The following is a 17,353-nucleotide window of genomic DNA, read 5'->3' as shown; positions in this document are numbered from 1 at the left end:
TCCATCCATCTGTGCTTCTACACAGAGAAGAGGATACAGGGATGGCCGCCTCTATCACACCAGCTGTCTGCGCTGGTTCAACCCAAGTTTTTGGAAAGCTAGAATAACCCTCGTGCCCCAAGCTATCTTATCCCATGAAGAAAAACTGCTCTCCCACATCCTTCATTTCTCAATAAGCCAGGGGTCAAGTGGAGCTCTCAGTTTGCCAGGCCCTGGGCTCAGGACACTAAAGATTCATTACTTACTTCCAACTAATTACGACCTCGACGGAAAGATAATTTCTGTATTTTATTATGTGGGGTAATAAAACAGTAAGCTGGCTTTGCAACACAGGCGGCCCTGGCCCACTTAGACACAAACATGAATGGCTATTTTAATGGGTTGAGCGGGTGATTTAATACACTATCTTAAAAAGAAGACAATGAGTCAACTTTTTGTAGCACCAGCAGGATTCTGAGTGGCTCCCACTGCCCTGCCAGGGGCACGGAAGCAGTTCAGCAACGTTCAGCGGCAATTATGGTTCAAAGCTCCATTGTTATACACACATATCACATAATCACACTTAAAACTATCATTAAAATGAGGGATAAACTGTGGGCCTCATTTTATACACTACTTCTAGTAAAAATGTCACAAATCGGAAAATCGCTATAAATTTAAAATAAGCAGGACAATATTTAATATACTTCTAAATTTAAAGACATACAGCTTCTCCAGAACACAAAATGCAGTAAATACCTGAGGTGTCTATGGAAAATTCAGAGATGTCATGTACAAAGAAGGTTACTTCCATTTTTCTTGAGTGTAAATGATGCCTTGGGAGCAGTTGGGACCGTGACAGTTTCATGGAAGGGGAGAGGAGAGAGAAGTATTGTCTGTGAGCCACATTTTCAAAGCCAAACTTCCTGCTTCAAGTTCAACTCAGGGTCCATTTGAGAAGGCTTTGTGGGGCTCATAGGCCTGCTGGGGTCTCTGCTGTAGCTCGGAGGTTGTCCTGAGCGCAGGCTGGAAGGGGGTCATTCCCATTCTGTGTCACCTCTGTCACCCACATCTGTCTTATGGACAGACTGCCAATCACTGTCAATCTGGCTGCCATTTCCAACTGAGGTGGCAAAGTCCTCATAGCCCTCGAAGCCTGGGCCTCTCTGCCATCCTTACTCCCTTCCTCTAGCTAGCCTGTCACTCTGCCCCAGTAGGTCAGACATCCTCCAGGGGAGGAGTGGATGTAGCAGTTACCCTGAGTCATTTGTAACGCTCGAAGCCAATGTCCCATCTTTGAAACAGCGTCTTGCCTTCAGTGGTTCTGCTAGCTTACAGCGTTGGCTTTAGCGGTTTCTACTTCTTAATGAGTAGAAACAAGCTGGGCCCTAGATGCCTAGAGACCATATCAAGTCTTTTAACCACTGCCTGATGCTTTACAAAAAAAGTAGTGTGGAAATCCTTAGAACAATGGAAAGGTTTTACACAGTTCAAATCGTGTATCTGCAAGAATGAGAAAGAATATGTAATTCTTAAAGTAAGTTGGGGGGGGTGAGCGCCGTTGGGGACAAATTCATAGGCTGTGGTCACTCCACTCCCCTACGCGTTTCTAAGTTTCTCCTGATCTCTCTTTAAACTGGAATCTTCTTTAGTTTTACTCGGTGTGTTTCTTAAGTGCACGAAGAAGACCTAGAGCCAGATCTTGACCATATGTAAATTATCGGCCAATTGGATCCCTGTTTATCATCATGACTTCATTATCTAATTCTATCATGGGTCGGGGGGGTGGAAATCCCACACTTTGTACAATAGGAGTATATGGCTAATAGGTCATTACATATGTATTATCATTGCTATTATTAGGGGTGTGCAGGTGTGCCACAGTGTGTGTGTGTGGAAGTCAGAGACAACCCAGGATCTGGTTCCCTCTGCCCACTTTGGGATCTAACTCAGGTAAGAGGGCAAGAAGAAGGCACTTCAACCTACTGAGTCATCCTATCTCATCTGAGAATATTTTATAATGGAGATTTATGTAATAATTCTTCCCACTTATCTTCATTTTCTGTATTCCACTCTCCTTCCATGGGTCGCTCTTACACAGACTACTGAAAGTCTGCCATTATAAAATATCATCATGGGCCATAGTGGCTCACGCCTTTAATGCCAGTACTCAGGAGGCAGAGGCAGGCAGATCTCGGTGAGTTTGAGGCCAGTGTGGTCTATAGAGAGTTTCAGAATAATCAGAGCTACACAGAGAATCCCTGCCTTGAAACTTCCCCCCCCCACCCCGCCCAAAGAAATGGAAATATCATCATATTCTATTTTGGGGCTACTTTAAGGAACATTCCGATCTACATTGGCCTCTGTCATTTATCAGTTATTCCTTACCTGGATGAGAAGTCTTCATCTGTCAATCACTAAAATTCAGAAATGCCAGACTGTTCCCACCTCTGCCATTAATACTCATCTCTGGTGTTTTAGTTCTTAATCAGGCCCAGGTCTAGCATGTTGAGATATCTCATCTAACGCGAGTCAACTCTAATTCTAAACTGCCTGGAATAAAATCATTCCTTAACTTACTGTCCAGCACCCAGCATCCCCATCTTCTCTTTGTCATCAATATGGCTTCACTGTGAAAATTAATAGATTATCCAATTGCTAAAGCTCATTCTAGTCTTAACTAAACACAGTCCAAGCATGTATGTAGGGGTTAGGCTCGTCTAGAGGTATTTATCTGGATACGTTCACCTGGATGAGGTCAGAGGTCAGCATCAGGGTCACACCAGTGCTCACAGTAAACCTGGATGCCAGTTCCACCAAAACGTGAAAAGTGTTCTTTAGAATACAGCACAATTATCGGTTGCAGTAAATGCAGATTCCGGTCTCAATACCGCCTTATCAGTGTTCTGTGTTACATGTGCACAGAGAATCAGTGCTGTGCACCCGGCTAAGGACTGAGGTTGTGTAAAATAAGGCCCTTCTGACTATGGGATGAGCGAGCATGGGAAGCTGTAGTCTGGGGAAGCGCATTTCCAAAACAAAGAGCCCCTGAGAGAAACTACTCACTCATGTTTATCAGGAGCGAAGGGAACCTGACACCTCAAGCAAAATAACTGACAATGTTAGGGTAAATTTTGAGCTAACAAGTAAAATTTTGAATTATGAATAATTTCTAACCATCCCCAGGTGGGTTGGGAGTCAATACATGTAAAGGGTTTTCTGCAAGCCGACTGTCATGTCACCATAAAAATGGAGGCCATATCGCTGGACGAGGACAGCAAGCGCAGAGGCAAAGTCACACACTGCTGATGGGCTGACCTGCAATGACAAATGGCTGCTGGAACACATCATGGAGGAGGACAGGGTCGTCCCTGGATGGTGCTGGGGAAGAGCCTTACTTGGCAGTGTGAACCACGCTAGGTCTTGGCTTCTCATCTTGTAGAAGTGGGCTAAAGATAGAAGGACAGACCTCGATATGAACATCAGAATAAAACACGTCCCCCAGTGTACTTCCTTCCAAAATAGTGATCATGTATCCTTTTATTAAAAGCTCGAAAGTACAGACAATTAAAAAAATAAAATAAAAAATAGGCACATAAAAGTCAGACTAAAGCTTCAGGATGACAGAAACAACCAACACCATGAGAGATAAATCTCTAGATGGAAAAACAGTCACAAAGGATGAATCTGAGAGGGGTTAACTGTGGAAATATTTGAGAAACTGAAACGCGTCAGCAGTATCAAACTGAACAATGGAGTTAAATCATGGGTAGAAGACCCAACAGTTCCAGAAGAAGATAGATGAAGAGATGGCCAAGAGGTCTATAAAGAATGTGCGACATCAAAGAGCTTCAGGCAAACGTGACCCTCTGTGTCACTCTCCACGCCAGTGACACCCCACCCCCTTTAGAACTATTGCCACCCAAAACAGGTTAGTGCTCCAAAAGCTGCAAGAATGTACTCACATGCATCTGTACAAGCGGGTTAATCAACTTCCCGTGACTATAACAAAATCCCTTGGATGATCAGTTCATAAGGATAAAGGGTTTTGTGTGTGTGTGTGTGTGTGTGTGTGTGTGTGTGTGTGTGTGTGTGTGTGTACTACAGTTTTGGAGGCTGTGGTTCATGACCCATTGGCATCCTTGATTTGGGCCAGTGGAAAGGCAACAGACTGGGTTAGAAGGGCATGGTGGAATGAACTGGCTGCATCATGAGGCAGAGAAAACGGAGGAAGAGGAAGGGACTGCAGGCACTGGCCTCCTTTAAGGATGTCCTGAATATCCTAAATTCCCCCCACTAAGCTGCAGCTCTCCAGGGTTCCACAAAACCTCAGTAGGGACACCAGAAGGACCAAGTCAACAAAATTTGAACTGTAGCAGCGGAACGCAAACTGGTGGCTCCATCACAGAAAACATTAGAAAATTCATGAACAAACATTAAAGAGAGACGTGTCACAGGCTACAGTAACCCATCACTGAATGTATCCAGACAGGAGGAAATGCAGGCCTTGGAGAGACAAACCTACATCCATGTTGACTGAGCACTGTATAGCAGCGAGACTATCAAACCAGCCAACCCATGTGAGCATCAGTGGACGGCAAGGTAAAGAACACGTGATGCGTGTGCAGTGATACCACATGGCTGTCAAAACAGTGAGGCCTGAGATCTGCATGCGTGTGCATGAGACGGGCAGGGGAGAGGCCGAGTGAAATCGCCACGCACACACTGATGCCACTTGGTCTGTGTGCCTCACTCAGATGCGTAAGAGGAGAATACAGTGGAATTCATGGACTCTGGAGTATTTGGAGGGGAAATGGTCAGATATGGGTCACAGCTACACCACTGTCATTAAAAGGAACATATTTCAAGAGACTTAATACAAAGCAAGGCAGCCACAATTGCTGATGATACAATGTATTTATGAACCTGGAAAGGACGTGTATGCTATGGACGATCATCACGAAAATAACTGTGATATGTAATAAACTGACAGAGTAGCAAGGCTTGACTACATCACAATAGACGCGCAAACACACATACATGCATACATGTATCCATATACACATATACATACCTGCATACATATATATATATATACATACATCACACTATCACAAATATCACACTTAAGCAATACACACTCATGCACACACAAACATGTTCTTTAGAACATTCATCTATCCATCATTTAAAACAAGTATATTTGAAATTCATAAAATAACCTACCATAAAGATCCTTTCTGACAAAGTCTCCATCACTTTCCTTTCTGACAAAGTCTCCCTCACTTACACCATTTTTTTCTGAATTGCATAGAGCTGATAGATACATCTTAAATAGGCAAAGATGCATTTGTAAGGTAGCGGAGAGCACAGATTTTCATGTCACTACACAGGTAAATCTGCTGACTGATTTCCTGATGTCTTGCCAATAAGTCCCAGTGCAATGTCTTTCCGGAGGGTAAAATCAATGATTACCTGAACAGGGGACCAAACCAAAATACTTTTCCATAAGCCAGGCCGTGGTGGCGCATGCCTTTAATCCCAGCACTTGGGAGGCAGAGGCAGGCAGATCTCTGTGAGTTCGAGACCAGCCTGGTCTACAAGAGCTAGTTCCAGGAAAGGCTCCAAAGCTACAGAGAAACCCTGTCTCGAAAAAAAAAAAAATACTTTTCCATTACCCTACATAAAACCTACCTGTTTGAGAACTGGAATAATGTCAGATATTTTAACTGGGAAACAAACAAAACAAAACAAAACAAAATGTTTGAGACTTCTACTGTATTCTGTAAGTCATGGCCAAAGAGAATTTTTAAATGTGAGATATTACTTCAATTTTCAAGTTTGAACATGTAACATCTTTAAACAAAAAAGAACATTATGAGTTCTCAGTAATCCTCATTGTTCACTATATTCAGCGAGTCTGCTTTTATCCCATGATTATTCAGACCCGGGGCCAGCTGGCCTTGGTGAGTTCCTGATGGGGGGAGGGGGAGGGAAAGGGGAGCCGGTGGCGGAGAGGAGACAGAAATCTTTAATAAATAAATAAATAAAGAACATTATGTTTCATGTAATGTTAATAAATCTGCAACTTTTTTTTTTTTGCTTTGTTAAAACGAGTCCCTCGGTTACTTTTCTGTGACTGAGATAGAATACCAGGACTGAAAGCGACTTACAGACAAAAGCATTGATCTTGGCTTATGGTTCTAGAGGGATAAAAGTCCACCATGATGGACAGGCAGGGCAGCAAATCAAGGAGTAGGAAGCTGAGTGATCACATCTCAACCACAAACAGGAAGCTGAGATGCAAACTTGTAATGGATCGAGGCCATAAGCTCTCAAAGCCTTCTCCAGTATTCATCTAGCAAAGCTCCACCCCCTGAAAGCTAGAAAATCCTGGAGTCCATGGGGGACATTTCTTATTCAAGACACCACAACTAATAAAGAAAGATGGTTAAGACACACCCTTAACCAGAAGGCCCTTGGGGAGTTTCAGGGGAGCATAAAGGGGTCCAGAGGCCAGTGGCCTAGAAAGCAGCCCATGTGACCCATGTCAGCTGCAGCCCCTCTTCCACTCACACAATAATCCTATGCCAGACCACCTTTATTCCCTCTGTTCTTTTGAATTTCTGACAATCTTCTTTTCATCTGTAGAAGAGAGGTAACTCCTATTCTCTGCCCTTGTTCAACTGATGGGTCAAGTTTACCCCCAGCTTTTCATGGACTCACTCCCCAAAGGAGCTGTGTTCTGACCTTGGTTCTTCCCGTGGTACTCAGCAGTAACAAGCTTGCAGCACCTATCACATGCTGGGTAATAAATGAGACTCTGAAATAAAAAGGATCAATACAGCAAAGTCTTTGGTCACCATGGCATCTAGCGGAGACCCAATGCTGCAAGTCTGTAAATAAAACAGACTTCTAAATTTTAATGAATTTTAATTAAAATTAATTCATCAATTAATTGACGTATTATAGTAGACAGTTTTTGGAGGTATTCCTGCCTTAGCGAAAGCATTCAAGCTTTAGCTTTGACAGGTGGCATGAGAGAATGTGTGTGTCCCTTGTCAAGTTTCCAAAGTGAACAATACCACAGACTGCAGGCCAATCTCCCATCTTCTCCCCTGACTCTCTCATCACACAGAATGTGTGACACTGGCCTGAGCCCCGAGCAAGCTGCCCAGATCCCTATCAGGTCAGATAAATGCATGTTTTCAAATACATTAAAAAGAAGCTGGGAAGGAACAGTGCCCAAGTCACCTCTGCCATCAACACTCTATGGCTTCTCACTGCAGCATCATAACTAGCCAACTGAGCAATTGAAAAAAATCAGCTTACTCTATATGTTGGGGGAACACAATCAAGAATAATATGACATTTTACCTCCAAACTACTGCTTTCAGTGCTCTTTGGGCATAACAAATAAAAACATTTGGTTTAAATTTCAGGAGTGGCTGTAACCTGGGAACTCAATGTTGGTTTACAGTTTCAGCACTTTTAGTACACCGAGGGTATCCTAATACATTGGTGCACACTTTTGTGTTTGTGTGTGTGTGTGTGTGTGTGTGTGTACAAGAGAGAAAGAGACAGAAATGAACACTCATACAGGTACACACACACATGTGCTCATGCACACACACACACGCACACACACACGCACACACACACACACTAGTCCTCAGATTGATTCTCCTTTGGTTTGTCTGAAGTCTGAAAGAGTAATTTTCATACTGATGTCAACTGAGGTTAAAGACGCAATGGGCATGCTGTCCCCCATTCCTAACAAAAGTTATTTGTAATAATTATTTTTTGTCTTCGTGCCTATTCCAGAGACATCACTATCTGGCACACTTGTGGCAAGTCCGTCTGCCCCTATGGAATGGGTGAGTCACAGGCGTGATGGGTCTTCTAATGGAACCCAGGAGCATTTCTTCCCGTGCTCTGCTCTCCTCCAATAAAAGACTTGAGTGAAATAAACACCTAATTATGTCATCTGTGTAACGAATGCACCATTATCCAGAGAGACGTAATTGCCAGCCTTCAGTAAATATTTGGGTGTTTAAACTAATCGAGGCTGTTCATCTCAGAGAAGAAAGTGAGAGAGGGAATATGCACAAATCCAACAATGATTTATGTATAAATCATGACCTGATCCAAACCAAAGACCACTGATGTTAAGATCTTTAGAGCAGTAAGTAGATGGAAGGAGACAGTTTGTCCCTGAAGCCTCTCAGGAAAGGTGTGCATGGAAAAATTGAAATTCATTTACAATTACATGACCATTGGGAATTATATTTCTAATGAGCGCTAATGCCCTCGGATCCCATGAGTAGGATGCATAGAGCTAGTGATCTCACACACACACACACACACACACACACACACACACACACATCAGATAATAATAAAAACAAACACTCAAAATGAAATGAAAGCATCCTTGGTCTCCCCCAAGGAGAAAGCAAGTAAATAAACGCAACAGCCTCAATTTCACCACCATGTTATATTTGGATGCCTGCCAGGCATCAGAAACCACATTTGATATTTTGAGTTTTTGCCTGAGGGGCAGATGCTAGGACATCTCTTAGGAGAGTGGGAAGTGGGGGGGGGGAGGGGGAACGACTCAGAAAACATCAATCAAACGTTCCAGAAGGTAGCTGTATCCATTCTTGGCAATTCGCACACAGCCCTGGAACGAAGGAGCTTAATTGAGAAGATGCCAATCAATGATAGTAGGATGGGCGGAAATGACAGTTCAGCCTGTGACTCTGGAGGATGAGCTCGAGACTGACTCCTGTACAGGGCAGCCTTCCCCACCTGGAGACAGAACCAGTGCCTGCACCGGCGCATCTAACAGCAGCGCACTTTTATCCCAAGACTCACAGGGGAACTTTGGATCTAACTGTTCACAGCTACCCAAGTTAGCTTAGGAAGAAAGAGCAGCATTTCCTCCGTGCCAGGAGGTCGTTTGCAAGCCCCTTGGGCAGAAGAAACCAGGAATCTCCACAAACTTGGCTCACCACGTCGAGATTACTCACTGCCTATGATCTGCCAAGCTCGCTGAGGATGGGGAAGTCAGTGCTGTCCTAGTGTAAACTGCCACGCAGGCTCCAGCAAAACCCAACTCAGAAACCTAACCCACTCAGAGACCTAGCAAAACCCTTCACCTTGGAACCGAGATTCAACTCCGAGACTCCCCATCCCCCAGCTGATTTCCTTACTGAGAGAAATCTAGGTTAGTCCGTACAAATGGGCTTCAGTCACTCATGAAAATGGCAAATGCTTTGTCCAGTAGCCTTACACTCATGATTGTAGGTAAGGGATATTGACGTTCTAAAAAGTTCATTATTTATTGTAGCCTGAATGATAGCTGCATTTTTCTGAAACTGTCAGTAGGTGACAACATTTTTCAAGTTGTCCCTGTTTATAAAAGCAGCCACAAAAACACAGTTAAATCATAGAGAGTAAGCACACTAGCAAAGACATATATATATGTATATATATATGTATGTAAATATATACATATATACATATATAAAGCCCACCCAGAGCAAATAATAAAGGAACCCAAGCTCTCACCTCTGCTCTCTGTGTCCTGGGAAAGGCAGATGACTTCTCAATGGCATAGACATCCACCAGGTAGAGACATGCTCCCTGCTCCCGGTCCAAAATGGCTGCAGTTTGAATGATACCAGTCTGCCGTCCAATGGTAAAGAGACGTCCAACAGTCTTTTCTTCACAGTGAACAGAAACGATGTAATACTCCACCGGAGCCTCTGACCCTCTGGGGCTAGCTGCTTCTATGGATATGACATTGGTACCAATAGGCTCCCCTTCCTTCAAGATGGTTATGTATTTGTTCTGTGTGAAAACAGGCCCATCAAGGCCCTGGAGGATGACGGTCAGTTCCGTGGTTGACTTCCTCCTCTCGGGGCCCAGGTCTGTGGCTGACACTATGAGGTTGTAGATGAGCTGCGAAGGCACCAAGGCAGAAGCCACACGAAGGTCTCCGCTGTAGCGGTCCACGGTGAAGGTGTCCGTGTCCCCGTTCACTATCTCATATTCGACCTCGCCATTGGCACCTTCGTCGGGGTCTGCAGCCATGATGGTAGTCAAGACCGAACCGATCATGGCTGAGGGGTCTGCAGCCAGAGCATTTTGGGATATAAACATTGGGACATTGTCGTTGAGGTCTGTCACCAAAATGGTCACATTTTTCAAAGCGTACCTCCTGGTTTCTACCGGCACTGCCTGATCGTTGGCTTTCACCGTTAGCTCAAAGAGATTGGCAAACTCACGGTCGATCTCAGCACTGGTGTAGATGGTCCCTTTGACTTCGTCTATGCTGAAGTGGTTGCCGCGGGGCATCTGTTGAATGATGGCGTAAGACAGCTGCCCATTGATGTCCGCATCCGGGTCGTGTGCTGTCACAGAAATGACAGATGTGCCAAGAGGGATGTTCTCCACGATAGACTTAAAAATGTCTCCCGGAGGAAAGCTCGGAGGATTGTCATTGAAGTCCCTCACGTGGATCACCACTGACATCGTGGATGACCGAGGAGGCCGCCCTTGGTCTTTTGCTGTTATATTCAATTTATATAAAGACTGCGTCTCAAAGTCCAACTTCTTGGCAAGAAAGATACTCCCAGTGTTTGGACTAATGCTGAAAGTCCCATGGTTGTTTGACCCTGTGATAGTGTAGTGCAAGTCTGCATTGGCACCGGAGTCGGAATCAGTGGCGGTAACAGAGGAAACAAGTTCACCAATCCTCATGTTTTCCAAGACATCCACAAACAGTGTTGACTTTGGAAAAGAGGGGGTATTGTCATTTTCATCCAAAATATCAATACTGAGTGTGCAGGTTGAGTTGAGGGAGATGGCCCCCGAATCCACCGCCTGGATGAGGAGGGAATAGGCAGGGGTCGCTTCATAGTCTAACTTGCCTATGAGAGTCACCTGGCCAGAGAACCTGTCTATAGCAAACTGTCTTTCTTCATTCCCTTTGAGGATAGAGTAGTGGATGAGGCCATTACTGCCTTCATCCACGTCTGAGGCGGACACCCGTAAGACCTGGGTTAGATTGGTGGCCGTCTCTGACACTGTAGCTTGGTAAAAGTCTTTTAGAAACTTGGGGGCGTTGTCATTGATGTCCTTCATGTAGACATGCACGGTGGCCTGGTCCTTGAGAGGCTGAGGGAGGCCCTGATCTGTGGCTATCACTGTGAAGCTGAACACTGCTGTGCCCCGTCTCCTCATGAGTGACTCCCTGTCGAACTTGTGGGTGCTGGTGATCTCCCCAGTGACAGCATGCAGCTCAAAATCAGGCTGGGCGACCTCGAAAGTGTACCTCACTTCCCCATTCGGCCCGAAGTCTTTGTCCACAGCACTGACTTTGCCTACAAATGACCCAGCTCTCTGCTCCTCTTCAAAGTAAAATGTGTAATTGGTACTATTAAACAAAGGCCTATTGTCATTCACATCTTCTAAAATCACAGTGACATTCACAGTAGCACTTAGGGGCTCCACTGCCCGGTCAGAGGCAACGACCACTAACACATATCTCTCCTGAAGTTCACGGTCCAGTTCACTTTTTATATATAACTGGCCATCTGGAAAGATGCCAAAGGCATTGCCAGCATTCCCATCTGTGATCGTATAGGCTATTTCCCCATTTGCCCCAGAATCTTTGTCGGAAGCTTGCACTTTAAAAAACCGAGAATTCACGGGCTCTGACTCAGAAAGGGTGACCTCATAGGAAATCTGGTCAAACACTGGTGGGTTGTCATTTACATCGTGGACATAAACTGTCAAAATGATGCTGGAGGAGAGCTGGGGGACGCCCATATCCGAGGCCAAGATTTCTACCTGGTAGGAGCCCGTGTGAACATCCAGGGTGCCCAGAAGACTGATGCTACCGTTCTGCTCATTGATAGCAAATAGGTTCTTGGGGTTCTGCTTCAGACTATAGAGCACCCTGCCGTTGACACCTTCATCGGGGTCCACAGCTTTGGCCTGGAAGATGCTGTGTCCTGCCTGCCAGTTCTCCACTGCATTTACGCTCTCCACTGCCTGGAGGAAGTGGGGGGCGTTATCATTCAAGTCTTTCACGGTGATGTTAACCACGGTGTCTCCCGCTACTGCACCCCCACTGGCCACTACTCTCAGCTGATAGAAGGACTGTTCTTCCCTGTCGATCACACTGGCTGTGGTCAGCTGCCCTGTGACGGGATGCACAGCAAACGTACCTCTCTGGTCCCCAGTAGTGATGAGATAGCTGATGTTGGCATTGAGGTCCATGGTGGTTGCAGAAACACTGCCCACGTGGTACCCTAGAGCCACGTTCTCAAAGACCACAAAGCTGTAAGCAGCCTGGCTGAACACGGGTGGATTGTCTTGTGTGTCTAGCACCGTGACTGTGACTATGGCCTGGTTCGGGGACTGTAGGTTGCCCCCATCAGTAGCCACTATCTGCAGCTGGTAGGCTGTTTTCTCTTCTCTGTCTAGGGCCATCCTTGTAGAAATAACCCCACTCTTAGCATTAATCTGAAACCTCGACCTGTCCCCAGCTGAAATACTGTACTGAACAGTCCCGTTGGGACCCATGTCTGGGTCGGTAGCAGACACGGTGGTGACATAGCTACCTCCAGGCTCATTCTCCTGAATATGAGCAAAGTATTGGACTGGGTAGAACACGGGGCTGTTGTCATTGATATCCAGAAGGCTGACATTCACCTGAGCTGTGGACGACTGGGGAGGGGAGCCCAGGTCTGTCGCTAGAATCAACAGACAGTAGAAGGCTTGCTCCTCTCTGTCTAGGGAGGAAGTAGTAGTCAGTCTCCCAGATACAGGATCCAGGCGGAAGAGCCTTTGGTCACCCTCGGCCTCTTGCAGGGAGAAGCGCACCGTCCCGTTGTCGCTCAGATCCCCGTCGGTTGCCCCTATTACCAACAGCTCCGTCCCAGCTGGAGCATTCTCAACCACAGATACCTCATAGCCTTCAGGCTGGCTAAACACAGGCTTTTCGTCATTGACATCCAAGACAGTTACCACAAGCTGGGCATAGGACACCTTGGGGTGGACCCCCTGGTCTCGGGCACTGATATTCAGTACAATCTGGGAGGCAAGTTCACGGTCAAGGCCCCCTGCAGCACTGGTGGTCACCAGGCCACTGTGCTCACTGATGTGGAACCAGCCCAACCCATTTCCAGAGACGATGCTGTAACGCAGGTTCGCATTGAGACCAGAGTCACCGTCAGTGGCAGACACCCCACTCACATAGCTCCCCGGAGGTGCCTCCTCGCTCAGGTTCACTCTGTACACTTGCTGTGCAAACACCGGAGGGTGATCATTGATGTCATTGACGAAAATGACCAAGCTGGCCACGGAGGAGCGCGCCTGAACCTCGGCGGTAGGGGGCGCCCCAGAGTTATCCGAGACCGAGACTGTGAGGTTGTAGGAAGGGATTCGCTCTCGGTCCAGGGCGCTGGCCACCTTGATGAGACTCAGGTTGGGCACCTTGCTCCTCTGTACCTCAAAGTGGCGCTGCTCGTTGCCCCCGAGAATCTGCACCGAGATGTTTCCGTTGGCTGCCGGGGAGTCAGCGTCCGTCACGGTGAGCAGAGCAACCACGGTACCCACCTGCGCATTCTCATCCACCGAAGCGTAGCGCGAGGTGGCGGGGAAGTAGCGAAACTTCACTACAGGGTCGTTGTCGTTGACATCCAGCAGCTGGATGAGCGCTTCTGCACGCCCGGTGAGCGAGGGCACACCACGGTCCGTGGCCTGCACTGTCAGCGAATACTGTCGCCTGGCCTCGAAGTCTAGCGGCTCTCGCACGGTGATGAGCCCAGTCTCCGGGTCCATCTGGAAGGGGGTTCCCTCATCCTGCAGCCGGTAACGGATGTCCGCATTGGTGCCCTCGTCTGCGTCCGCCGCCGCCACCTGCAGGACACTCGAGCCCACAGCCGCGTCCTCGGGCACCCCCGCCTGGTAATGGGAACTGCCAAACACCGGGGGATTGTCGTTAATGTCCTGTACAGTCACATTGACCTGAAGGTAACCCCGCCGCTTTGGCTCACCCTTGTCCTCCACCTCCACCAGGAGCTGGTACTGCGGTGTGACCTCGCGGTCCAGCCCACCCTTGGACACCAGGTGCAGGAACGCACCCTCGCCACTGGGGTTCAAGGTAATGTCCAGGCGAAAGCGACCCGCCTCGTTGCCGCGGACGATGCGGTAAGAGCGGTGATCCACGCCGTTGGAGCCGATGTCAGAGTCCGTGGCGGTGTCCAGAATGACCTGACGCCCGCTGCCACTGTCCTCCTTGAAGGTGACCACGATCGAGGGATCCGGGAAGACTGGGGCATTGTCGTTGAGGTCACGCACCAACACCCGCACCTCGGTAGGGTAGGTGGGCGCGCTGGAAAGGACCACCAGGTTGACTACGTCGCTGGGCAGGCTCTCGCGGTCGATGGTGGCCGTGGTGTACAGCGCTCCGGTGCTGCTGTTAATAGCGAACAGGGCGTGGCTTTCGCTGAGCCGGTAGGTGAAGCCCGGGCGTGTTGGGATGGTGCCCACCAGAGTCCCTGGAGGCTGCTCTTCCATCACCTGGAACACCTGACGCTGTTCGGCCGCTTGGACTCGGGCTGGGCCCGGGAGCAGAGACAACAACCCCCAGACTCGCAGTAGCTGGCACAGGGATGGAGAGAGTAGTGGGAGCCGCCTGCGGCCAGGAGCCGGATCTGCGGCCAAGTTCATGGTCCTGGTTTCCAGGAACCGTGAGAGGAAGAAGAGCAAGGTGAAGGAAACGGGATGGTCCGTAGGGCTTCTGAGTGGCGCCAGTCAAAAGCCAGTTTGGCTAGAGATCTCTGAAGTTCAGAAGAGTGAGCCAGGGAAAGATGCTCAAGAAAAGGCTCCCGGTGGCCGGTGAGACGCGCAGCGAAGGGGAGGATGAGGCGACAGGCGGCGGGGCATCCCTGGACTCTCCCGAGAAAGTTTCAAGGCCTCTAGACACTTGATTGGAAATCCGAGTCTGAGCGTCCAGACCGCGAGAGGAGTTGCGAGATGAGGCCTGGATTTGGGGGGACCTGAGGAGTCACTCACTGCATGCACGTTTCTCCAAAAACTTTAGAACTTACCCGGAGCTTGATGCCAAACAGGACAGAGCATAGAGGTGCACAACCTCTGCACCCCGGAGACTGAGCAGGGACGTGGAACGAAGGCGAAACTTGCGGTGCAGACTCCTTTAGGGTTTCACTCCGGAGGAGCTAGGAAGGTTGTCTCTGGATCGGGCTCCTTCCCTTCGCAGCGGAGGCACCCGGGGCACCGCGTGCCCACCGAGTCTCCAGCAGCCCTCAACTCAGTCCTCTTGCTGGTAACCTGGGATGTCTTTGCACGCACCGCAGCTCGGAGCCCGAGTTCCAGCCCAGGCTGCCGCAGGCGCCTTTCCACATCCTTCACCTCCGCGCCGGCATCATTTGTACATCCACAGAGCGCGGGTTCCCCTTCCTCCTCGGCGTCGTGGGGGTCGGACAGCAGCAGCAGCAGCAACAGTGCTGGCTCCCCGAGTGCCCTCCCCTCACCATGCCAGGGGTTCTTCCCCTGGCGTCAGCGGGCACCAGCGCCCTCGAAAGAGCCTCGCCCTTGTCCTGGTATCTCTATTTTTATTGTCCCGGGTCAGTTTCACTTTGTAATCCGCTAGGCTTTGTGTTTGGGGAGGGGTGGGTCCCTCCGTCGCGGTCTCCGCGGAGGATGGGGACGCGGAGGTGCGGTGCAGCCGCACGGGGCGCCGGGTGGAAGTGCTCCTTCGCAGCCAGGGCTCGGAGGTGGCACCGCCGCGGATCTGGAGCCGGGCGAGTCCCCCGCTGCCTCTCCGGGTCCCTCGTACTCTCCCCGCCCCTTCCCCGCTGCGCGCACACACGCACTCACACACACGCGCGCACACACGGAGGGGGAGGGCTGTCCGCGAACGCGAGCAAGACTGAGAAACTTTGCTTGCCCCTCGATGCTCCGGGACTCCAGTGGCCGCCACTCCCCTGTTCTGGTCCTGTCACCCGCGGGCCCTGCCCCGCTGCAGCCCATTGGCCACAGCCCCGCCCGGAGTCCCCGCCACCCTCGCCTCCTGCCGCCACTGGCTGGGGCGACGCTCGTCACCGCGGCCTCCGAGGCTGTGGGCGGGCGGTGGGCGAGCCCCGCGGCGGAGGCGCAAAGAAGGGGGCGACCACCCCCCAACTCCTTTCTATTTATTTATTTTCCCTTTTGGTCAAATCTTGGCCGGCGTCGGCGCAATCACAGCAAGAGGCAGCCACGGAATAGATGGGGGTGGGGTCAGGTTTGGAAATAAATAAGTTTAGTGGCCGGAGCTGGGGGTGCCATTAGGCTGTTAGGCTGGTAATAATTCGGTGGAGGGGGGTCGAGGGAAATGAAAGAAAGGCTGGGGGCGAGGGTCTGTTAACGCGGGAGGAAGGATTAGGCAAAGCCTGTCTGGGAATGCGTGCCGCTGCTGTGCTTTAACCATTTCGTGCCCTCGCCAGGGCAGTGCCGGAGCGGAGCGAGCTGCTGCCCACGGAACCTCGCAGATCCCCAGCTCTTCCCCACTACCGCAAGCCGCTATCCCTCGGCTCCGGAGGACACCGAGGCCTCGGTGCCAGCTGTCCTCCAACTTCTCAAAGGAAGAGAGGGGCACTCGGGTACCCGCAGCTTGGTTAGTCTCTCAGCTGGAATCCGGTTCGCAGACCAGCCCCCGGGCTTGGGCTGAAACAATGGCAGTTTCTGCGGGGACAGTTTCCTCTTACAATCCCAGTCTGGAATTTTGACCACCAGTGGGGCTCCCCCCTCCCCGACATTTTCTGGCCAAAGAAAATCTAATAACGTTTGGTTTCGGTTTTGGTTTGGGGGCGCAAGGGGGGGCGGAATAGCTTTAAGAAAAAATAGAAATAAATAAAATGAAGTTTAAATTTAATTTTTAAGTGTCACACATCACCAACTGCACTCATGATCCCCTGTCTCGGCTTATTTGTGTAGTGGCGCGCGAGGTTTCTTTAAAAGAAAAAAAAATAAAAACGTGACTCGGAATCGGGTCAATAATTTTCCCCTTTAAGGGAACCAACTTGCAAAATGTGAATTGAAGCCAAACAATGCAAATATAGGGCATATGTCATACAGTTTTGCCACAGGAATCCCTCCAAACCTCAAACTTTCGAAGCCCAGAGATTGTTCAAGCACGAGCCAACACTGCCCCCTGCTGGTTATAGAAAGTCTTGCAGTCACAGTGGCTGGTTCCGTGCTTTAAACTAAACGCAGACAGGGAGGATCTGGTTACCGAGTTAATTCCTTCTTCTTGCCAAGGGATGGGGGCAAAGAATAGGCTCTGGAAGGTTCTCCT

General features: G+C 49.1%; 1 protein-coding gene across 1 annotated transcript in view; it reads right to left on the bottom strand.

Annotated features, from left to right (window-relative positions):
* The window catches only part of Fat4 (FAT atypical cadherin 4), a 133,325-nt gene extending 118,204 nt beyond the window's left edge, over window positions 1–15,121 (bottom strand). Inside the window, exon 1 of the mRNA XM_005343924.3 lies at window positions 9,553–15,121. Within this exon, the coding sequence (XP_005343981.1) occupies window positions 9,553–14,727 (5,175 nt within the window). The 5' untranslated portion in view covers window positions 14,728–15,121. The remainder of the gene's footprint in view (window positions 1–9,552) is intronic.
* Window positions 15,122–17,353: the final 2,232 nt, after the last annotated feature.

This window comes from Microtus ochrogaster, chromosome 1 (genome assembly GCF_000317375.1).
Source record: "Microtus ochrogaster isolate Prairie Vole_2 chromosome 1, MicOch1.0, whole genome shotgun sequence".
Classification (NCBI taxonomy): domain Eukaryota; kingdom Metazoa; phylum Chordata; class Mammalia; order Rodentia; family Cricetidae; genus Microtus; species Microtus ochrogaster.
This window is presented reverse-complemented; position numbering and strand designations above follow the sequence as displayed.